The 22,676-nt window shown below is 50.7% G+C and overlaps 2 protein-coding genes across 3 annotated transcripts; both read right to left on the reverse strand.

Moving 5' to 3' along the window:
- Positions 1-10,178: 10,178 nt before the first annotated feature.
- On the reverse strand, positions 10,179-15,026 carry MEPE (matrix extracellular phosphoglycoprotein). The gene is made up of 5 exons (XM_079307513.1): positions 14,720-15,026; positions 13,173-13,226; positions 12,940-13,032; positions 12,014-12,845; positions 10,179-11,637 (listed from the first exon to the last, which is right to left on the reverse strand). The coding sequence occupies exons 1-5, from the start codon at positions 14,777-14,779 to the stop codon at positions 11,447-11,449; spliced, it is 1,230 nt and encodes a 409-aa protein (XP_079163639.1). The 5' UTR covers positions 14,780-15,026; the 3' UTR covers positions 10,179-11,446.
- Positions 15,027-17,611: 2,585 nt separating this feature from the next.
- IBSP (integrin binding sialoprotein) lies at positions 17,612-22,676 on the reverse strand. Of its 2 annotated transcripts, none has more exons than XM_079305498.1 (7): positions 22,582-22,676; positions 21,509-21,573; positions 21,155-21,205; positions 20,967-21,038; positions 20,730-20,783; positions 18,677-18,778; positions 17,612-18,383 (listed from the first exon to the last, which is right to left on the reverse strand). In XM_079305498.1, the coding sequence occupies exons 2-7, from the start codon at positions 21,560-21,562 to the stop codon at positions 17,781-17,783; spliced, it is 936 nt and encodes a 311-aa protein (XP_079161624.1). In that variant the 5' UTR covers positions 21,563-21,573; positions 22,582-22,676; the 3' UTR covers positions 17,612-17,780. The 2 variants fall into 2 exon arrangements, with proteins under 2 accessions (XP_079161624.1, XP_079161625.1); XM_079305499.1 differs by having other exon boundaries at positions 21,509-21,649; positions 22,582-22,622.

The raw sequence follows: 22,676 nt of genomic DNA on the forward strand, positions 1-22,676 counted from the left end.
AAGCAATCTTAAAGAAAATAGTTCCCCTAAATATTGAGGTTGAACCCTTCCACACATTGTGATTATTCTGCTACAGACCAACACAAAACATTTCTTCTATTCACTCTACAAACAGCTAAAAATGTTACTTGAGAGTCTCAGTGTCCTACATTCCACAGAGTTAACAAATCTGCCTAATACAGGGAAGCTCCATCCCACAATTCTTACTAACAGAGTCTGCTGGAGTCCTATGGTGTTAAGGTCACTTGAAAATTATAACACATACAGTTCAAAGGAGACACATTTTTAATGGCCTGGTAACACCCAAAGGGTGTTTGCTTTTTAATTCTTAGAATACACATGCAACAATGATCTCTGCAACTGCCATGCCCATGTAAGAATAATCAAGCACTAACCAATTGAAATTACAGAAAATGTCACCAAATTAAACTTCTTTCCTACATAAGCATTGAGCAACAACTTCTGTTGTGGAGATTTTCCACTGTTTTCAATAGCAGCTACCAGACACAGATGTGCCCCATTCTTTAAGCCAGAGGCTTTAGCACTGTTCTTTGCCTTTTGCTAAATGTAGTTTCAATCCCTGCTGCTAGAGGTGGTTTGGAAAGGACACAGAAAAACTAATGATTATATTTATAACAATCCCATTATCAACCTTAAAATGTAAACTCACCTTCAATAAGCTTGCATCAGTGCATATGGGGAGAGAGAAAAAAGAAAATACAATTAGACTTTGGTGTGCAGCCCTGGTGTTACATACTAACACCAGCTCAGCCAAGCAATTACAACAGATGAGATGAAGCATGTTAGGCTATCACTCTCTAATTTTGGTTAAGAACATTAAAAGTAGCTGCTGCCCATAAACAAATAAGAAGCTGCTGCTGGTTCTCTTCCTACTGCTGGAACAGGATAGAAACAGAGGCAGCTTCAGAACCATCTGAAAGCCTTCCTCCCTTGCTCCCATTTTGGTTTCCAAACTGGATTTTGACTGGAGGTGGTTTTTTCTCCCTCAATTTTTTTCCAAACAGGAAAATTCATATTAGATGAACTGAAGAAAAGAATGAAAAAAAAAAAACTGAACAGGGATTGGGATGAAAGAATTCCAGTTTGCTGCTCTGTGGGCACCAGGCAAATACAACTCAAACATCTGCAAGCTGGCAGCAGCTGCTAGAAGAATCTGGCACACATCTGCCAGTGCCACCTTGGCTGGACTTTCTCCCTCTGGGTGCACCAGCAAGAAGTGACTTGCAGGGACGAGCTTGGAGCTTCAAAGCCAGAGCTCTGCTTCAGGCCAGCTGCCCACAGCACCCCACACTGGCCAGCTGAGCTGTGCAGTTCCCTCTCTGCCCAAAATCCCCCTCCCACAAAACAGAAATGATGGCAATACATGGATCCTTACCTCTAAGTACTCATCCACCGAGTTTGGAGAGCCAAGAGTATCTGATGACCACGCACTAGAGAGAACATGACCAGAAAGAACATGCAGCCATGACTTTCAGCACACAGAAAGGGTTACTGAGACATAGAATGTCAGAAATTAAAACATCCCCTACTCTGACTTAGCAATACCCCATCCCAGCAACACAATCATTCCAAAAACTCGTTTGTACTGCAAGCATTTCAGCTCATCTCAAGCAATTATGTAAGACACACTCATTAAAGATTTCATGAACAGAGAAGAAAAATTTCTGCAAAATTTTGCTTGGATTTCTTTGTTTAAAAATATATTTTAAGAAGTTCTCTTCCAGACAGGTTACAATATTCTAGACCATAATATCACAAAGAGCCCAAAATTTGTTTAAAGACTTTTTGTACCCTATGACAGAAACCAGACTTTAGAGAGACACTCTCTCTCACATACTTATTGCTGTTTCTTCCTTCCTCTTCATCATTTGTCAGTAGCTGTGAAGCATCATCTGCTGCTCTGGAAACAAGCAGGTACTGCTGGTTTTGCTCCAGCTGCTGCAACAGGGTAGAAAAAGAACAGTTTAGGACCCCTCCCCACACCCTTCACCCTGCTCCCCCAGTTCCATGATTGGATATGGTCTATACATATTTCTTGCCCTCTTTCTCCCCAAAATGGGCAAATTCAGCTGTGATAGCCACAAACACTTGGTGTTAGATGGACAGCTGCTGAAGAAAGGAAAGCTCAACAGGGATTTGAGTAAAGAATTCCAGTTTGTTTCTCTATGGGCAGCAGGCAAAGAAGACTTGAAATACCCTCAATCTGCCATTGCTGTTAAATAATGAGGAACCCAAAGATCTGGTTGTGGTGACATCTCGATAAGGATTTCTGCCTTGAGCACACCACTAAAGATGACTTGGAAGGATGTGTAGATTGGAGCTTCAAAGCAAGGGTTGTGCTTAAAGCCAGCTGCTCATTAGCCAGATGAGTCCCACAGCTCCCCCTCTGCCCCATTCCCTTCCCACAGAAAATGGAAGAAGGATGACATGGGAATTCTTACCCATAAGAAGCAATCATTGTAAAGCACACGTAAGGGACAAAAGACCCTTTGTGGTAAACTGAACAAGAAAAATATACAGTCATTATTTTCACCAAACAACAAGGGTTACTGATACATCAAATGTCATAAATGTTAAGTATCTCCTATTTTGATCTAGCAGCATCCCAGCCCAGCAAATGAGCATTCAAAGTACTTTTATGTAAACATTTCAACATATCTCAAACCATAGTGTAAGATACAACCAATAATGGCTTCATGAACAGAAATGTTTTTGATAGATTTTATGGTTTGGTTTTGGTTTTTTACTCACTTTTACTCTACCATACAGGTAACTATATTCCAGGTATGAATTTTTTGCACAGGATTAAACAGAACCTAAAATCTTGGCAAAAATTCTGTTGCTACTCTGTAGAAACCAGACTTTGGAGAGACACTTGATCTGTCACTTACCCATCACTATTGCTCAGCTCTTCATCATCAATGGCCAGTAGCACAAATGAATCATCCACGGGTGGGGGGAGAACTGGGTACTCCTGGTTCTGCTCCCACTGCAGGTGGGTAGAAAGGGTAGCAGCTTAAGAAACATGTTAAAATCCTTCTCCTTGCTCCCCTGTTTCTGCTCCCTATCTGCATTTAGGCTGCAGGCAAATCTTTCCTTCTTTCTCTCCCAAACAGGAAAATTGTGTTATCCATAGAAATTTCATATTGGGTGAAGAGCTGATTAAGAAAAAAAGCCAGAACAGGGATTGGGATGAAAGAATTCCAGTTTGCTGCTCTGTGGGCACCAGGCAAATACAACTCAAACATCTGCAAGCTGGCAGCAGCTGCTAGAAGAATCTGGCACACATCTGCCAGTGCCACCTTGGCTGGACTTTCCCCCTCTGGGTGCACCAGCAAGAAGTGACTTGCAGGGACGAGCTTGGAGCTTCAAAGCCAGAGCTCTGCTTCAGGCCAGCTGCCCACAGCATCCCACACTGGCCAGCTGAGCTGTGCAGTTCCCTCTCTGCCCAAAATCCCCTTCCCACAAAACAGAAATGATGGCAATACATGGATCCTTACCTCTAAGTACTCATCCACCGAGTTTGGAGAGCCAAGAGTATCTGATGACCACGCACTAGAGAGAACATGACCAGAAAGAACATGCAGCCATGACTTTCAGCACACAGAAAGGGTTACTGAGACATAGAATGTCAGAAATTAAAACATCCCCTACTCTGACTTAGCAATACCCCATCCCAGCAGCACAATCATTCCAAAAACTCGTTTGTACTGCAAGCATTTCAGCTCATCTCAAGCAATTATATAAGACACACTCATTAAAGATTTCATGAACAGAGAAGAAAAATTTCTGTCAAATTTTGCTTGGATTTCTTCTTTTTAAATTTTTTAGGTAGTTCTCTTCCAGATAGGCTACTATATTTTAGGCCATAATATCACAAAGAGCCCAAAATTTGTTTAAAGACTTTTTGTACCCTATGACAGAAACCAGACTTTAGAGAGACACTCTCTCTCACATACCTATTGCTGTTTCTTCCTTCCTCTTCATCATTTGTCAGTAGCTGTGAAGCATCATCTGCTGCTCTGGACACAGGTGTGTGCTGCTGGTTTTGCTCCAGCTGCTAGAATAGGTATGAAACAGAGGTAACTTAGGAATCACATGAACACCTTCCACCCTGCTCCTCTGTTTCACTTCCCTTATTTGATTTAGGCTGGAAGTGTTTCTTTCCCTCTTTTTACACAAATTGGAAGATGGCCATAAAGTCTTTGTATGAGATAAGCAGCTGCTTAAGAAAAAGTCCAACCCATCCCCACATTTATTTTTGCAGAATTGGAGCTGGGTCATGCAGATTCTCCCATAAAGTTCAAGGCCTTTTCCAGCATCACTGCTGTGTGTTTCTGCTTTGCACAGCAGCAGTGGCTACGAAAAACTCAAGGGATAAACTACCCTGGTGCCTGGATCTTTGTAAAATACATCTTGGAGTAATAAATTGAACTGAATTAATAAACTTGTAATAGTTCTTGGAGTAATAAACAGTTTGTACCCCAGCCAGCTACTGTTGTGCTTGGTACCTCAGTGACAGAAGTACCTCAAACCAATGTTGCAGCTTAAACACTTCATATTTGGAAAGTCAAAGGCTTCTTTCCTTTTTCTTTAAATCAATGGCCTATATCTTGGGTATCTCTAGAACAGCTTCAGCTTTTAATTGGCTCCTTCTGTTCCATTACCCATGATTGCTACACATTCTCCCCAAGTGTTGGAGCAACAAGGTCTTTTAAATTACTCTTCCACTCTCTGCATGTGATACTCAGAGATGCTGCTGCACTCACAGATGCATTTGGGGTTAACTAAAGTTAACCTAAGCCTAAAGTAGGTAAGTCAGAGCTCTATTTCAGCCCTGAATGCCAGACTCAATATTTGGATGCTAGCAGACAGGCCTGGCAGCACAAAGAGAAAACTAATTTGGCTGTGAGATGGAGAGAAGTGTGTCATTCACTACTTACCACAACACTGTCAGAATCATTGCCAGTTAGATTGCTGTCTTCAGAGTCAGAAGCGTCAATTGTGACAACAATGAATGCCCCACCATCTGAAAACCAGAATGTTAGAATCAATATCATCAATTATAGAGGAATGAAAAGGGCAGCCCCAGAGGAAAAGGCTGAGGTAGGATTTATCTCTGCCCTGGGTCTTTTCACAAATGTGTCCAACATTTCACTTCATCTTTGCTCTCAACAGTCCACACAAGAGCTTTTCCAGCCCTGTCCTCTGCAAGAAAGAGTGGCTGAGCTCCTCACACAGTTCTGTTGGATGACAGCAGCTTGCAGAAGGTACACACCAACAGAAGATTAATCTAACACAGGGGAATATTTATGACATAGGAAAAAATACCCAAATCAAAGCTGGAATCATAGCAGGTATCCTGATTTTACAGTAGCATATTGTACATGTTCCCTTGAGGGATGGAACACAGCCAATGACAAATTTTCCTTATCTGCTTCCCAGCTGGGAGATCCCAAACTTAGTTTGCCACCCTGTGCAGTGACTGCTGTGGCAACTGCCAGCTGCTCAGAGCAGACATTCAGCTGTTTGAGCAGCACTTGGACCTTGGCTACACAGTTCATGTCCACTAGTGCAAATGTATTGCAGCTCAGGAACAAACCCCTGTGCTTGTCAGGAGCCTTGCTGTTTACAGATGCCACACCAGGCACTTCCTAAAATCCCAGATTTCCCTTCCTCCCCACTAAAGCGCCTGGAGACTGGCAAATGCACACATTTGCCTGGAACCCCAGCCCCCCAGAAGCAGCTTTTGTCCTGGCCAAGCTCAAAAGGAAGTGTACCACTTTCTGTGAAGTCTTCTGGCTCTGTCTCTGGAGCTCCACTTGTGCTGGGAGCCTGCAGCCTGCTCCGTTTCTCAGCTTGATCAGAATCAGCGGCTTCTCCACGGCGCTTTCGCTGACCCTGGGAGGGAGCAAAGCCTTAGAATTTTCTGTGGGAGAAGGGCAACGTGCCCCCCATCTGGGCAACACCAATGAAAGGGGACAGAAAACACTCATGCAAAGGCTGGAATATGCATCATAGGGTGTGGGGCATTCCTCCCTGAGTGCATGACATCAAGGAAAAGGAGTCCACCTGATCTCTTACCAGCTGTCTCACCAAGAAAATGCATATCCCAAAGGTTTGCAAATGAGGAGACTACTTCACAATTTTCTCAGGTCATTGATCACACTGTAAGCATTTCTGAAATATTGCTAGCACCCAGAGAGATTCAAAATCTTCCATTTCCCAAAACATGAAGTTACATGAAGTCTTGATAGGCTTCTGTTCCCTTACATTTGTTACACACTCTTTAAAGCCTTTCTGGAAGTACCCCAGACAATGTGTTTGAGATTTTATTGAGTAGTACAGTACTCACAGTGCTCATGGTGTTTCCCACTGGAAGAGTAAGCAGGACAGGCACCGGAGAAGGAATGTCAGGCTGCAGCAATTGATGCCCTAGACTCCTTTAGGTAGCAAACTGCTACAAAACCCTGACTTCTAGGGATCAGAGAACAATGTTCTTCCAAACCTACCAGAAGACAAGAGACGAGATTATCTGGAATACTCATTCTCTTAAATATCATCTCTGCTGTAGGTTTCCCATCCCCAAGTCACCAGCTTCAATAAAAGTTCAGTAAAGAACTGAATATGAATACTGTACAAGTTCAGTAGATAATTGTACACCAGTTCTGTACGAGTTTAGCAGAGAACTAAACACCTTTTCTGTAAAAGTTCAGTAGAGAACTGAACACCAATTCTGTACAAGTTCAGTCAAGAATTGCACATCAGTTCTGTAAGAGTTTTGTAGAGAACTGAACACCAGTTTTTGTACAAGTTCAGTAGAAAACTGAACACCAGTTTCTGTACAAATTCAGTAAAGAACTAGACACCAATTTTGTATAAGTTTAGTGGAGAATTGTACACCAGTTTCTGTATGAGTTCAGTACAGAACTGAACACCATTTCTGTACAGGTTCAGTAGAGACCTGGACACCATTTCTATACAAGTTCAGGATTGGAACCTTAGACACCTGAAGCTGGGCCGAAGCCCAGAGCATCCCCTTGGCACCAGAAACCTTTTCAGAAATAACCTACACTCACCCGTGTAGTCAGTCAAGAGTTTTTCTCATAAATGTCAGCAAATCACCTTCTGCTCCCACCAGGGATGGAGAAGATGGACACACACGGAGGAGAGAGACACTTTGTGTCTGCTTCCCTGCAGAGGATCCATCAACTGCCTTAACAGACCCCAGGTTGCCTGGGGTGGAATCCCTGTGGCAACGGTCTGGCTGTGGCAACATTCCATTAACGGCAGCAGAACCCCTGTTGCCCCCTTGCACCCTCCTGGTGCCCCAGGAGGCTTTGCTGTGGAAGGGACCTTAAATACCAGCTGGTTCCAATCTCCTGCCACAGGCAGGGACACCCATCCATGGCAGCAGGGTGAGCAGGACCCTGGCCAGCCTGGGACAGGGACATCCACAGCTTCTCTTCTCCTCCATGTGTTTTAGTCTATGGCTGAATATTAAATCTAAATAAAGAGAATTTTTGGTGTTAGGTTGGGTTTCTTTTCTAAACTGGTGTAAGTCCAATAACTTAGGTTCTTATTTAAAGTCTCTGAACTTTTCAATTTTCAGGTGTTTGACTATTCCTCTACTGAGCATTTCACAAGAGGATTGGGAGATTTGCTCTGGTCCTGGGAACAGCACCTTCCTCTTGAAGCCCTGCTCTGCTTTGAAAGGCAACACAGCAGGAAAAGTGGAATAAAAATCACTTTTCCTTGTAGCCAGTCTACCACTGGACCTGCATTTATTTAAAGGGTTTGGCTGGTGCTGCTGAGAGCAGCAGCAAACCCATCCCAGCCCTGCTGGATACAGGGATGTTCCTCAGCCCCTGGTCCATGAGTGCTGGGTTTTCAAACCTCCTTGATGATAGGCAGTACTGTGTGCATTGTTCTGCAGAAATAAAACCCCAGTTTCTCATTGCTGGGGCTGCTTTGCACCCCCTCAATGGCAATAAGTGCTTCTCTTGGCAAAGGATGGAGGCTTTGGGGCATCTTCCATCCTCCAAAAAAACCTGGATGTGCTCAGGCCCCCTGCAGTCACCCTGGTTGCCAGCTCAGGAGCAGGAAGGTCGAGCAGTGGGAGGAAGAGTTTGCTGGGGTTGTACACAGTATTTCAGTCCCTGTCAGTCCCTCTCTTTGGTGTGGGATGAAGAAGGGTCTCACTGAGTAACTACAGCAAGTGAGGAGGAAAGTTGTCATTGTCCTGTAGCCATGCTCCTTCTCTTTTGAGAAGTGCTGGTTTCAGCTGCTCCCTCTGGCTGTCTGCTTTTGCCCTCTTCTGAAAAAACCATGGTGTTACAATGGGGAGGGCACCATTGGAGCAGCAGTGTGTACCCATCCTTGCCTGGCCACATGAACACAGTTAGCATTCATAAGAATAGCTAGGATTTTTAGGGACAATTTATTATTTCTGTACCCTCAGATAGTACCTATCATTCTTCACTTGGGTTCACACACTTACAGGGTGAGATGAAAGACCCTACATCACTTCAGTCTCTGCTGTCCCAGCATGAAGAAACACTTGCAGATAAATTACTACTGACCTTGATTAAAAAAAACAAAACAAAACAAAACAAAAAACTAAAACACAAGGAACACAGTGTAAATGTATATTTATTAAAAGTCTAAAGTAAATTTTTCCTCAAAAACACGTGTTTGAGCATGAGGGGTGGGCAGTGTCACCCTGTCAACTCCCACCCTGCCAGCCCATCTCCTCACCCTTCACTGCAAGGAAAAATCAGCTCCCTGCTTTGCTCCAATACTCTGGCAAAACCCTTACCTAGGGAAACTTGCAGGTTTTATGTTCAGTGGCTGCTTGTGCTGTTTGGCAGGTGACTTTTGAAAGGGCAGGGCCAGGCAACATTGTGGTGCTGAGCAGGGGGCTCAGGGTGAGCATCCCAAAATATATTCTCCCAGATGTAGAGCCTGAGTCACAGCACAAAAATTCCAGGAGCTTTATCAGCGACTGTGCAAGGAGGTAATGCTGTTTTATAAATGTATGCCATTTATACTTTAACTAGCCAGTTTTATACCTGAGCTCACCATTCAGGCAAAGCTCCCTGGCACCAAGGGGAAGCAGTGGAACAAGGCAGCAGCAATGCCCACGCCAGCATCATTCAAAGGGCACAAAACATTCCCAGCAACAGGATTTTCATTCCACTAGATGGTGCCCAACCCTTGCTTAAGGATGTTGCTTACTCCTTTGGACAAGGGTATGGTCAGGACTGAGATTGGAGGGGCCTGGGTACTACACCAGGCTTGCAAACTCCCTAAGTACCAAGTTGCTACAAGAAGCTATGGATGTTCCATCCCTGGAAGCATTCAAGGCTAGGTTGGATGGGGCTTTGAGCAACCTGCTGTCTAGAGGGTGGCATCCCTGCCCATGTCAGGGGAGCTGGAACTAGATGATCTTTAAGGTCCCTTCCATCCCAAACCATCCTGTGATTCTGTGTGCCATAACAGGATCTGCCACTTCCCTGGTGTGCAGAGGGCAGGGGAGCAGGCACTCTGTGGGTACTTCACTGACACTGTGGCTGCTCCTGGCTGCTCTCTGCATGGGCACAGCGCTGGTGGTGAGTCCCCTCTCCCCCCGAGGCCCAACACCTCTCCCACTGTGCTGTTCGCTCTGGCACACTGCTGAACACGCATGTTTCAGCAGCTTCTCAGCCAGAAAAAGCAACCTGCCATTGCATAACCCGTGGTTACCTTTTGGCAGCACTGCCAGCATGGCTCCAGCGTGTCGAAGCCCAGCCTGTGTGCAGGGGCCTGTGGCAGGAATGGCGGGGGCACAGCCAGAGCGTCATGGTGCTCCTGGAAGGACGGTGTGGCCAGGAAATGTAGCACCAGGAGGGCATGGTGGGGACTTCTTGCTGGATGAACAGAGGGGGAGGATGCTCTGTGAGCCTCCCTAGCAAGCCCAGAGGGACTTGGATCTGGCAGGGTTTGATAACCCAAGGGAGGATGTGTGGGGCTTGTTGGCCACATTGCGGCCCCACAGGAGATGGCAGGGCCAGGGATGTGCTGTCCTTATGCCCAGCGACCCGCCCACCCCCAGCACGCTGCTTGCGGCAGAGTGACTGCCTCAAGCCCCCTTACAAACACCAGAGCCAGCAGGTCCTCAGGTACAGAAATGCCTTTATTTCTCCAGTAGGCTGGAAGTGAAACCGCGAGGACAGAGGCTTTTTCTCGCTGCTTCTTTACTTGCTTGGCTTCAGTGCATGAACACCGCTACCCTATGCCGTGTAGCATGGCTGCTGCTCCTGGCCGTGTGGCGCAGCACTCCGGGCATTCCTGCTGCCGTGCCACCTGCAGCCTCCCCCGGCTGAACAGCAGATCGCATGAACCAGTGATTCTTGCCTCCTGGGCTGTGAAGCACCGTGGAACAACCCGCCCCTCACCGAGGCAAGAGCAGAGCCCGCAGCGGGGAAAGGCGGCGTGTGGGACCCCCAGCACCGCTGGAGCCTGCCGGGGTGGATGGCGGCCGCGCCTCACATCCAGCGGCCTTGGGGGTACCCGGGGGCCCCCCACCCTGAGGGCTGCAGTCCCGTCTGCCCGCTCTCGCTGTGGCTGCCCCCGTCCCCCTCGGAGGACTGGCTGCTGTCGGCGCTGCCCAGGCCGGGGTAGGGGCCGTGGGGGCCGCCGCCCGCCCCGCCCAGGCTGTAGAAGGCCCGCTCGCGGACGTGGAGCTCGTCGGCGCGTTTCACCTGGTCCAGCTGCCGGCTGCGGCCCAGCGTGGCCATGGTGCCCGGCGCCCCGGCCCCCTGCCTCCTGCCGTGGGGCCTGGCCCCCGGCGCTGCCGTCCCGCTGCCCCTGCCCCGCTCCCGGCCCCCTGCTGCCGCCATGCTGCCCGTGTCCTGCCCTGCCTGAGGAGCGGGGCTGGCCGCTGCTTCGGTGGCGTGCGACCTGCCCCCCGCGCCGCCATCATAGCCGCCGACACTTGTCTGGGCCCCGCTGCTGGGCTTCCCACTTGGAGATGGTGCTTTGTCCGTCCTGGGTGTCTTGTCCAGCCCTGCTCCCCCTGGATGGACCCTGATCCCTGACCCGGGCCGTGCCTCCCCACGGGGGGGTCGGGAGGTGGCTGTCCCCACTTCCCCGCTCCCTGCTGTGCCCTGCCCCGTGCCCGTGCCCGCCCTGTGGCCGCTGCCTGTCACCGGTGTGGTGCTGCCATCCCCCTCGGTAGTGGCCGGGCGGATGCTGGCCCCCTCGGCTGGGACAGTGACAGTGGCCTCCATGTCACCCCACTGGCGGGGGGTTGTGGTAGCCACACGGCCTGGCTTCCCATTGTACCTCTGCCCCTCTCCTCTCACCTCGTCATCATCTTTCCCACGGGTGCTGGCCACCGTGGGGCCGGTGATGCCACCACTAGTGACTCTCCAGGGGACAGGGGTTACCAGTCCTCTATCAGCACCGATGGGGGTGGCACCTTCCTCGTCCTCTCCAGTGAGATGGCCGTCCCTGATGCTGCTGGTGACGCTGTCCCCACGGGTTGGGGTGGCTGTGGTGGCCAGTCTTTCAGGCTGCCTGCGGGCAGGGATGCTGTCATCTTCGCCACCCCTGGGTGCTGCAGTGACATCCAGCCTGGGGACAGGGACGCTGGTTCCCACCGACGGGATGCCATCATCCTTGCTACCCTTGGAAAGGTGGCTGCTGGTTCCCACAGATGAGATGCCATCATCCTTGATACCCTTGGAGAGGGAGCTGCTGGTTCCCACAGATGGGATGCCATCATCCTTGCTACCCCTGGAGAGGGAGCTGCTGGTTCCCACAGATGGGATGCCATCATCCTTGATACCCTTGGAGAGGGAGCTGCTGGTTCCCACAGATGGGATGCCATCATCCTTGCTACCCTTGGAGAGGGGGCTGCTCGTTCCCACAGATGGGATGCCATCATCCTTGATACCCTTGGAGAAGGGGCTGCTGGTTCCCACAGATGGGATGCCATCATCCTTGATACCCTTGGAGAAGGGGCTGCTGGTTCCCACAGATGGGATGCCATCATCCTTGCTACCCACTGGGACACCAGCCTGGGTGGTTTCCTGCTCCCCCACACGGATGTTGGCCCTCCCAATGAAGATGTTGACCTCGTCATCCTTGTCTGGAGAGATCTGGGTGAAGCTGGTGTCCCTGTCTGTGCTGCCCAGGCTCCCACGGGTGATGGTGACACTGCGTGAATCAGGGATGTAAGTGTATTCATCCACACCTGCAGCATCCACTTGGACATCCTCCATCTTCTCGGTGACAGAGGACAAAGCCATGCCTCCTGTCCCTGTACCCTGCTTAACACCCTGCTGCCCTGGGCCAGAGACAGTGGCCTCCCCGCTGCCCTCATCCCCTGCCCCTCTGGTGGTAGGGGCCCTCCCCCTCCCAGCGGTCACTGGAACCACCCTGGGGGCACCGTCATCCTTGTCCTCACTCCTCACACTGGACCTGTTCCTGACCACAGCCTCCCTGGGGCGTTCACCCTGAGGAAGAATGGGAGCGCTGCCATCAAATTCCACCACCAAATCCAGATCGCCGCTGCCCTCTGAGCTGGATGGGGTGGGACCCGTGCCCCCACTGCTGCCACGTGTGCCAGCGCCAGGACGAGCACTGGGACCATCCCTGCTGATGGCTGTGGTGCTCTGGTTTTCAGGCTTGAGGACGATCCCATACTCAATGACTTCAGTGCTGCTGTTGTCACTGTGTTCTGGGGCTGTCCCAGCTGTCCCAGCCGGTGGCTCCCGCCTGGCATTGTCCTCATCCAGCCGGTGGCTGGGGATGATAGTCTGGTGGTCAGCCTCTTCTTTCTGTGCAGTACACACAAGGGAGAGGGAGGTCAGGTGATGGGTGGCTGCTGGGGCACTGCAGCCAGGCCAGGGTGTCCCCTGGCCACCTCCTCACCTTTATCTGTGTCTGGTTCCTCCGCGTTGAGAACGAGTAGACATACTTGAAAATGTAGAAGCCGTGCTTGGCATTGCAGCCTTTCAGAAGGATCTGGTGGGGAAGAAAAGAATCAAAACCCACCATTTCCTTATTAATTGCATTGGCAGGAGTTTCCCTTTCTGTGCCTGGCACTGCAGCAGGGTCCCAGCAGTACTCACTGAGGCCCCAGGAGGTGGCAGAGGGATACATACCCGGTGCTGTCCCACGCAGTTCCCAGCAGCTCTCCCAGGCAGCGGTGGTGGCACCTGTGGGCAGCAAAACACAGGCAAGAGCTGAGGCATCAAACACTGCCCCAGCATCCAGGCAGCAGCCAGTGCCCACTGCTGGCCACCTGCCCTGCCCAATGTTCAGGGAACGGTGGGAAAACTGTACTGGTAAGCCAATAAATTCCCAGGCACTACCTGGGGTGCTGACTTAAAGACAGCAGTAGTAGGAAAGGTCAAAACCCCATTTCCAGGGTCTGAAAAGTAATGTGAATTTTGCTACAGCATGATGGTATTGTATGCTAGTTTTCATAGGCTATTGTTGGTCTGCAAATAACCTTTTCCTGGAGACTGCTGTAGAAGATTTTATCACAGAGCATTTTTTATACACAGCACCATTGCTCACAAAAGAAGGCTCCAGCTTACTTGGATCTGCCTGTGATGGGAATCTGGAGCTGGAGTTTCCCAGTATTTACTGAGCTACTGAGCAGCAACCTCTGTGTCCTCACGACAGGGTTTCTGTACATGCTTGGAGGCTTCCAATTTTCCTTGATTATCCTGGCATTTTTTGGTTGGTATTGACTAGTGTATCCCTCAGGGTTGCCTACTGGTGGGAGCATCCTGTGAGCCCCACAAAGCCATTTCAGGCATTCCCTACATGACAGAGTGAGAGACAGCTCCGTGGAGGGGAGTCCTCTTTGATTTCAGCAAAATCAGTCACTGAAACATCCCAAACCAAGCTGAAGGGGCAGAAACACAGCCCAAAATATTGAATATTCCCAGGTTGTTTCATTGTTTGTGAATAGTATCAAAGGCTGGATTACAGCTCTGGTTACACAGCATAGTATTAACTCTCTTCTGTGGCCCTATCTGAAAATCAAATCTATGCTGATTTATTGCCTTCCCCTGGGCTGCCCTGCTACATTCTGGGTTGTGAGAGCTTGCTCTGGGCCCATCCCTCATGGCCAATGGGATTTCCCTATTCCTTACCCTGACAAAAAAAGCAAACCTTTTCTAGGAGCAGATTTTCACTCTAGGTGAGCAACAGTAATACAGGACAAAACCAGCTGCTATTACATTCATCCTAGTTTGCCCTGTTTTTAGTTAAATCTCTCAAAATTTCCCATTAGGAGAGCTGGAAAATAATTGCAGGCACCCCTCTGACCACTGTTCCTCACATGGGGAAGATGAGCATCCTTCCCACACCTCCCTTCCTGTGGCTTCTCAGGCTGTTCACAGGCCAAAAGCACTGGGCAGATCCCAGACCCACAGAAATCCCAGGGAAGAGGTAGAGCCACCCAGATGGACACTTGTGCAGTGCCCTGATTGCTAAACTGAAGGGACACGCTCAGCCACCTCATGCTAATATACACTTTGCCTTCTGGGCTCACCTCTGCTGTTCACTTTAATCCTCTCCCCAAGCACCAGGGGTGGTGTAAGCAGCTACAACCCCGTTTTCCCACTGCTGAAAGCATGCCAGGATGCACTGGGAGTACATCTCAGTGTGCTGGGAACCCAGGAAAAGCCATACTCACAGGTGTGGCGAGGGCTGTGCTGAGCAGGCACAGGCACAGGCAGATGAGGGACGTTTGCATCTTGGGCTGCTCCTGGAGGCACAAAGTGAAACACCACTGGGACTTGTGGTCCTCAATAATCCTGCTTAGCAGCAACCTAAAAGCTCATGCTGTCCCAAAGCTCCCGTGGACAGCAGGGTTTTCCAGCAACCCCAGCTTTTCCCAGGTTAGTGGTGGCCCTTGGCATTGTCCTGCCTCTCTGCATTCCTTGCAACAAGGGCAATGCTCTCACCATGGGCTTAGGGCACAGCCAGCAGTTTCAAGTGGGCACACCAACTATCAAAACTTCCTAACTCCTTCTGTCAAAGCAGCTAGTGTGGGTGTTTGCAATAAATGATCCCCCAAAATTGCTGCAAGCTAAGCTGTTCATAAATCCAAATTAAGGAAGCAGCAGGCTTTCACAACACTGATAAATGGCAGGAGGCAATAGCTCTGTTGGCCAATAACTCTCATTTCACCCAACCACCCTTGCCTGGGCTTGCAGGTCCATCCCAGAGACTATTTTCAGCCATACCAGCATTGCTACAGAAAACACCAGAAGGAAATTCACGCGCAAGGATCAGCAGTACAAAGCAATGTAAGCTGAAGAGACGTGCACAGCCAAGGATTGGGATGTCCCCATCCCCACCGTGGCTTGCCCCGAGTGAAAGCAGGAGAATCCCTGCTCAGGGACAGCAGAGCTGAAGGGCTAGAGAGAGACAGGGCAGGAAGCTGGGTAAGAAGATTACCTTTTCCCGTCTGAGGCAGGTCCCAGTGGCAGACCGTGGAGCCTGTGCCCACTTTGCTGAAATTTAAAGTTGGCCCCGGGTGCACAGAGCCAATCAGCTCCTGCCCAGGGACATTTGTCAGCTCTGACAGCACCCGCAGATAACCAGGGGGAGTAATTTCCAGCTAAAAATGTGTTTGTGGTAAAAGACAGCTATCAAATGTTCCACCTGGATGGATAAACAGAAAGCACAGTTTATAAATATCTGTTCTGAAGGCAAAATTGCTCGATGATTAGCGCAGATCTTAGTGTGGCACACATCCAGCTTGGTTATTGATAAGAGGGTGCACAGTGGGTCTTGGCTTGCTCGCTGTGACCAGCATGGGAAAGCTGGCAGGGCTGCAGAAATGGAAGGGCACTATCCAGAGCCAGGCCTGGTGCTGGCCCTTTGGCACATTGGGCAAGCTGAGAGAAACCATCATAGTGTGTCTTCTGACACTCGCTTTTTGGGTTTCAGCCGCTACCCTTCTGAGCTGAACCTATGCAAGTGCAAAATAGAAAAGTGGGAAAAAGAAAAAAATCTATTTTTCCATGCACTGCTTACACAGGTCCCTTTGAGAACTTCATCACAAAGTGCTACAAGGGTGTGCACCATGTACAAACCCTCCTTCTCCTCACCTCTGCTTTTGGTGGCATTGCTGCTAACTTACACCCTAGCCAAGAAGAGCTGCCACTGCCATGGCCAGCCTGGCTCAGGCACTCACTGTGATGGGGTGACAGCAGCTCCCATCCCACTCCCCACTCTGCCCTAACCCAAACCCTGGGATCTGGATTATCACCAGAAACTCTTAAACCATCAGCCTCCAGCCCCAAGCAGGAGCAAATCCTGCAGCTGGCAGGAAACTGACCCTTGCCCACCGGCCAGGGAGCAGCATTGGGATGGCACCCCAGGGCAGGCAGCCCAGGTGCCTCAGCTCCTGGAGGAGAGCTTTGCCAATGCCTGGGGGCTGACGCACACGGGACTGGGCTACGTGCCCTGCAGCACAGGACCCGGCCCCTGGCAGTGCCAGGCCCTTTGTCCATGCCAGCTCCCTGACGTCTCTGGGCACCCCCTGGGGATGGGGATGATGGAACTCTCGTGTGCCCACACCATCAGTGCATGCAGGGCTCCCCAGTGCTGCTGTAGGGGTTTGTCCCCAGGGGTGCCCACGCTGCAGGCAGCACCTCCTGTCTCTCCAAAAGCTGCGGCCTGGCTTTGGCATACGGAAGAAGTTTTGTACAATGGCCAGTGGCTTGCTGCTACAGGAACAGACTAGTTCTGCAGTTGGACCTGCATCAGGAGCTGAACTCAGGTTTCTTTCCTAGGAGTGCAAGAGCAGCCTGGTACCTGTGAGGGCCATCACAATTCCCAAATAGTGGCATCTGCCTGAAACCCAGCGGGATTGTTCTACCCTTATCCATAATGCAGATCACCAGCTGGCCAGGGACACATTCCTGTTGGGAAGCAACCCTGAGCAGGGATCCTGAGGACTCCCAGCCAGGCTGATGGAGGAGGGGAGTGGATGCACCACTGCCACTGTGACAGCCCTACCTTGCTCTGGGAATGAGGATGTGTGACAGGGACATTTTGGGCTGCAGTTCTGGTGTTCAAGACATATCTAAGTTGCCCAGTCTTGTACTCATATGCCTGGTGCAGGGATGAAGAACCAAAGCCCTTATTACAGGGGTGTGCATCTACAGCTGGTGATGTGCAGAAAGAAAAGTTAGTGTTTTTACTCTTACTAACATTGCCTGGTGTGTGGTCAGGCCATGTGAGGCACTTTACCAAGGACTGGAAGATGCAGTAACGTTATCACTGCTCACATATTGGAAATTTTCATCAACTTTACATAAAATGTGCCTGTAATCCCACAGCAGCATCCCTAAGAGTGCCCTTTCATTCTTCAGATGGGATTCCACAGAGGCTTTCCAAGTCAGCCTTGCTGTTCCTCCCTCCTTTCATGTGCATCTCAGCTGGAATAACAAGACTCAGCCCTAAGCTTCATGGGCAACCATAGCCCCTCATCAAGCATTGTGCTGCCCCACTGACCCCAGAAAATTTGGCAGCAAACCTTTTGTCACCAACAAGCTCAGTTCAGTTGCTTTATTTCATTTGATTTCACTTTGCAAGATACAAAAAAAAACAAAAACAAAAACAAGCCTGGGATGGAGCCAGCTGCCTGGCGTCCCCTCCGGCGTGCGGTGGCTCCAGGGAGCCTTTGGTGCAGCTTCCTGAGTGGCTGGGCAGGCAGGGACAGCAGCAGGCTGTCCCCCTGCTCACTGGCTGTAGTAGTAATCCTGGCCATACACGTCGTAGCCGTGCCCTTTGTAGTAGCCGTACTCATCCTCGTAGGCGCGGTAGCTGTCCCCGCGCGCGTACTCGTCCTGCTCCTCGTACCCAGCCTCGGTGGTGCCCTCCTCGCCCCGGCTGTGCTCCCTGGCTGTCACATCGTACTCCCACAGCTCCCCAGCCGTGGTGGCATCTGTGGTGGCGTCTGTGGTGGCGTCTGTGGGTCCCCCGTCATCCATAGTTGTCGCCTGGGTCAGACCCTCGTCGTTGGTGGTGCTTGGGATGGTGGTGGCTTCGGTTTCCTCTTCCTCTTCTTCCTCCTCCTCTTCCTCTTCTTCTTCTTCCTCCTCCTCTTCCTCAGCTTCACCAGTGCCCTCCTCAGCTGCCACAGTGCCGTTGCCATTAGGTCCAATAATCTCTGTGGTGTTGGTGCTTGTGCCATTGACACCATTCTCATTCTCCTCTACTTCTTCTTCCTCCTCTTCCTCCTCTTCCTCTTCATTCTCATCACTGTCTTCATTTTCAGAGTCCTCCCCCTTGCCGGCAATCCTCTGCCTGATCCCTTTCAGGGTGCCTTGGCAGTCCTTGCCCTGGCAGAGGGAAGACAGCACAGCTTTACTGGGTTATCAGGAGGCTGCAGCTTCATGTGGAAAGGGGCAAGCCTGGGCACAGCTGAGCATCCCCCCACCCCTTGCATGGCAGGACTGTCTTTTTGGGGTACCCCTTCCAAACCCAAGTTAGTGCCCAGAGCTTGATCCAGCTATGGGCATTTCCAGAGCAGCCCCCCAAGCAGAAACAGAGTGCAGGGCATCCCATGGGTACAAGCAAACATGCAGTGAACAGCCCCCTCCCTGGGTGCTCCCTCCAGCTCCCCAAACCACACCTGCTGGGGGGATGTGGCATCTCCTCCCAGTGTATCCTGGCAGTCTCCAGGCGCTACTCCAGCAGGGTGTCCAGCTGCCTTGATGCCAGCATAAAATGGCTCCTGCAGGGACAGGGACAAGGGACAAGGACAGGACAGGGCAGGGAGTCAGCAGCTGGAGTGGAGTGCAGGCCTCCCAGCAGTGAGCGGGGTACAGAGCCTCCACACAGCATTTGGGCATTGCTCCGAGTTCCCTGCTTTCCCACGGGTCTGCTTCCAGGCTGAAATGGAGAAGCTGCAGCAGGGCAGCTGGAGCTGTGCAATTAAGTGGTGGTGGCTGGAGTTGGGTGTTCCCATTCTGGCTCCACGTTTTGCTTTACAAAGCATCTAAAGGTTTTCTTCTGAAGTTACCTCCCCCAGTTTCCAGTAAACAAAGAAAGCCACAGGCACACTGCATGTGGACACACTGCACGTCATGTGTGGATGGTCAGTGAGAGTGTGATGGCTCAAAGCCAGGCGTGAGCCCAAACCCCACCAGCAATCAGCCATCAGCAACACTTGGCCCTGGAGATCAGCAGCAGAGCAGGGCTCTCAGTGGGGTGCACAGCTAAAAAAAGGTAAGGAATACCCCAAATGCAAATAGAGCCTGGAGTAGGAACTGGTAGGACAATTCACCCAGTGCCCAGCCTGGGAGGAGGAGCTTGTTACTACCAGCAAACAAGTCCAGCCAGGGCAGGGAGACCTGAGGTCAGTGTCATCACTGCCCTGGGCAATCCCTGCTGCTCCAAGACCAAGAACACCTACTCTGGCATTTTGGGCCATCTCAGACCTTGAAATACATATGCACCTGATGGCAGAGACAATCCAGGCTGCTTTTCTCTCCAACAAGGAGAGCCATTGGAAATTCCACAATGCAGCCAGCTGTGCCAGCAGAAGCAATGGTCCCCATCCAGCAGCCAATATAACAAGGCAATTTCATACCTATATCTGACCTTGGGCCTTTCAGCACAACTCCTCTTGCTGACCACCCTGCCAGTGAAGGCACTTCCCTGCATGGGAACAGCCACTGCTCTGGTGCTCTCAAAATGAAAAGTGCAGACCCAAAGAGCAGCTAGATTCCTGCATACCACTTATTTTCTTCCTGAGAAATGAAATTATATATTTTGCTGCCCATCCCACTACTCAGTTTTATCCCTAGAGATTGCAGTGGTAGAGAAGAGAAAGAGGTAAAATGGGGCAAATTGCAGGGAGGTGCCAGGGCTGGCACAGGAGCTACACCATGCTATATCCCAGGTCCTGACAGACTTTCAAAGTGGGGTTTAAAACCAGATCCCCTGGCTTTCATTAAACAACTTTTTAAAAAGTAAAAAATAAAAGACTTGTTTGGGCCTGACACACAGGTTTTTAAGATCCTTATTTCAAAGCACCTGTGTGCCTGAGCCCACTGGATTATTTTTGAGCATTTGCAGCCTGAAGAGGCACAAAAGATCTTTGTAACTCCTTACACTTAATTTTGGAACCTGGGTGACTCTCACAACTACAGAGGTGCCCAAGCTCATACTGATCCAGCAGACAGGAGCAACTTTACTATCTGATTGGTACAAATTTGACTTTCCCAATATAGCAGCATTTGTGTCACTCCACAGGCACACATGCAGAATACAACTGGATTTTCCATAGAGATTTTCTCAGTGCTATAGGGGCAGCAGACCCTGAAAGAGGAAGGTAAGAGGAGCTCCTAACAGCACCTTCTTCCTTTGTTGTGTGAACCTCTCTGCTTCTGTCTTTTGTCCTGTCCTGCTCCTTTCTGAGCCACTGGAAATGGAAACCCAGAGAATTTGTCTCGGGGTTGTTTGGTGCAATCCTCACCCATAAAGAAAAAGGAAAGCAAAAGGAAAAAAAATCGACAAAAAATAATAAAATAAGCCCCAGAGTAGAAAATCCAGTTGTATCCAGAGTGCAAGTCTGTGGGCGGCCAGTGACCACAAATGCTGATGAGCAGAGACTACAAAACCAAAGAAAGCTCCCAAATTCCCGTATTTGTTTTTGCAGCCTGCTGGTTTGCCATACTCACCCCCCCTTCCTCCTCCTCCGAGCCATCCCCTTCTTCCTCGGATGAGTCACTGCCCTAAGAAGAGGGAAAACCAGGTTGGAGGCAGGCAGGTGGGTGGGTTCCCAGTGGTGTCATGAGTACAGTTTTCATGGCCCACAGGCCATGCCAACAGGGCACAGACCATGCCCCCAAGTCATTTGATCCAAAATCTCTGCATTTGGGGGCAGCAAAGCAGCAGCAAGCCCTGGGAGCACCCACCTGGTACCGTCGCTGCGGGGGATACACGTAGATGTACCTGTACAGGTAATGCCGGTGCCGGCTCTTGAAAACCTGCCAGGAGAGGGAGGGGAAATCCCATCAGCCTGGGGTACAGGAGCCACCAAAATGGGCTCTTCCTCAAGGTCAGCCCCATGTGGGACCAGCACGTGGGGTGGGGGAGACCCTACCGCGTTCTCTTCCGAGTCGTCCCATTTGGGTCGCCGCAGCCAGCTCTTGACCTGGGGAAAGGGGGGTTGGTGTGAGCCCCAGAGTGATACTGGGGGAAAGGGGGGCTTGGTGTGAGCCCCAGAGTGATACTGGGGGAAAGGGGGGTTGATGTGAGCCCCACAGTGATACTGGGGGAAAGGGGGGGTTGGTGTGAGCCCCACAGTGATACTGGGGGAAAGGGGGGTTGATGTGAGCCCCACAGTGATACTGGGGGAAAGGGGGGGTTGGTGTGAGCCCCACAGTGATACTGGGGGAAAGGGGGGTTGGTGTGAGCCCCACAGCAGCCCTGGGTGCTCCCCCTCGCTGGCACTCACCGAGAAGGAACATGCCATCCCCAGCAGGCAGACCAGCACCAGGACACTCCTCATGGCTGCTGTCTCTAGGAACACCAAAACACTTGTAGGGCTTACTTTTCAGCTAGAAAGCACCAGCACCACTCCAAACCATCCACATGCCTGTGTCCACGTGGGTGAGTGGGGAGAAGAAAGGCTGACCTCCAGCCATTTCTTGGTGGGGTCACCCAATTGCTCCATAGACCCAATTCTTTCTTTTATCTTTCTGTCTCTCCCTTTTCTTTTTTTCTAGAAGCCACAAAATACCAGAAAAGCAAGTTTTACCATGTAGTGGACTCAAAGCTTTTCTGGAGCAGGACAACTTATTCCTGCTTCCCCATTGCCTTTGAGGGAGGGTGGAAAGCCAAGCCCCACTGGAGATGCAAGAGGAGTGACTGGGAGCACAGCCACTCCCATAGCTCCGAGACCTGCTTGGGCTCTGCCCAGGGAGCAGTGCTCCTGGGAATTACACCACTGACAGTTTAACCTCACTGAGGAAAAGCAAATAAATAATGGAAACAAATGGCTTCTACAGCCTGCTACTGGCAAAAATAGCAGCACCAAGGCACCAGTGCAAAGAGCCCCCCACAGGCATAGCAGGAGGGGGCTCTGGGCAGGTCTGAGCTCCACACCCAAAGCACCAAATCACAGCCTGCCCTCCTCCAGCAAGGAGCACACCCAACCCTTCCAGCAGCACCCCTGCCATTCCCCAGGGAGCAACGCTCCCAGCATCCCACTGAGCTTATTCAGGCCCACTAACCTACCTCTGCCCAAACTCAGTATCAGCTGTGCTTATAGGGAATTGTATAATTGATAAACTACCTTTATCTCTGAGAAGTTGCTCTATTTTTGCTTAACTCAGGCTAGAAAACAAGTGGCCACAAGCTTCCCTGACCTCGCAGCAAGGCTCTGGATGCTCATCCCCTCCACCCAAGCGCTCCACGAAGCCACAGACCCAGGAAAGGACTAAAAGCCAGCAAGCTGAGCCTCTCCATCTCCCTGCAAAAAGCAGCCATCAATGCACAGCCCAGCTGGGAAAAGCAGCAGAACCTTACCCTGCCCCAGCAGCAAGAGCTCCTCGCAGAGTCAGCCAGCACAGATTTCCCTGCTGCTGCCCCGCTGGGATATAAGGCCTGGCTTTGCCCCCCCC

The sequence above is a fragment of the Erithacus rubecula genome, assembly GCF_903797595.1.
Source record: "Erithacus rubecula genome assembly, chromosome: 5".
Lineage (NCBI taxonomy): Eukaryota > Metazoa > Chordata > Aves > Passeriformes > Muscicapidae > Erithacus > Erithacus rubecula.

Excerpts from the sequence above, each read along its gene's own strand:
- MEPE (XM_079307513.1), bottom strand. The coding sequence starts at position 14,779 with ATGCAAACGTCCCTCATCTGCCTGTGCCTGTGCCTGCTCAGCACAGCC. Across the intron at positions 13,227-14,719 it reads GCACAGCCCTCGCCACACCT|GTGCCACCACCGCTGCCTGG; the intron begins GTGAGTATGGCT and ends TGCTGCCCACAG. Across the intron at positions 12,846-12,939 it reads GGAACCAGACACAGATAAAG|AAAGAAGAGGCTGACCACCA; the intron begins GTGAGGAGGTGG and ends TGTACTGCACAG.
- IBSP (XM_079305498.1), bottom strand. The coding sequence starts at position 21,562 with ATGAGGAGTGTCCTGGTGCTGGTCTGCCTGCTGGGGATGGCATGTTCC. Across the intron at positions 21,039-21,154 it reads ACGACTCGGAAGAGAACGCG|GTTTTCAAGAGCCGGCACCG; the intron begins GTAGGGTCTCCC and ends CTCTCCTGGCAG. Across the intron at positions 18,779-20,729 it reads CGGAGGAGGAGGAAGGGGGG|GAGCCATTTTATGCTGGCAT; the intron begins GTGAGTATGGCA and ends CTGTCCCTGCAG.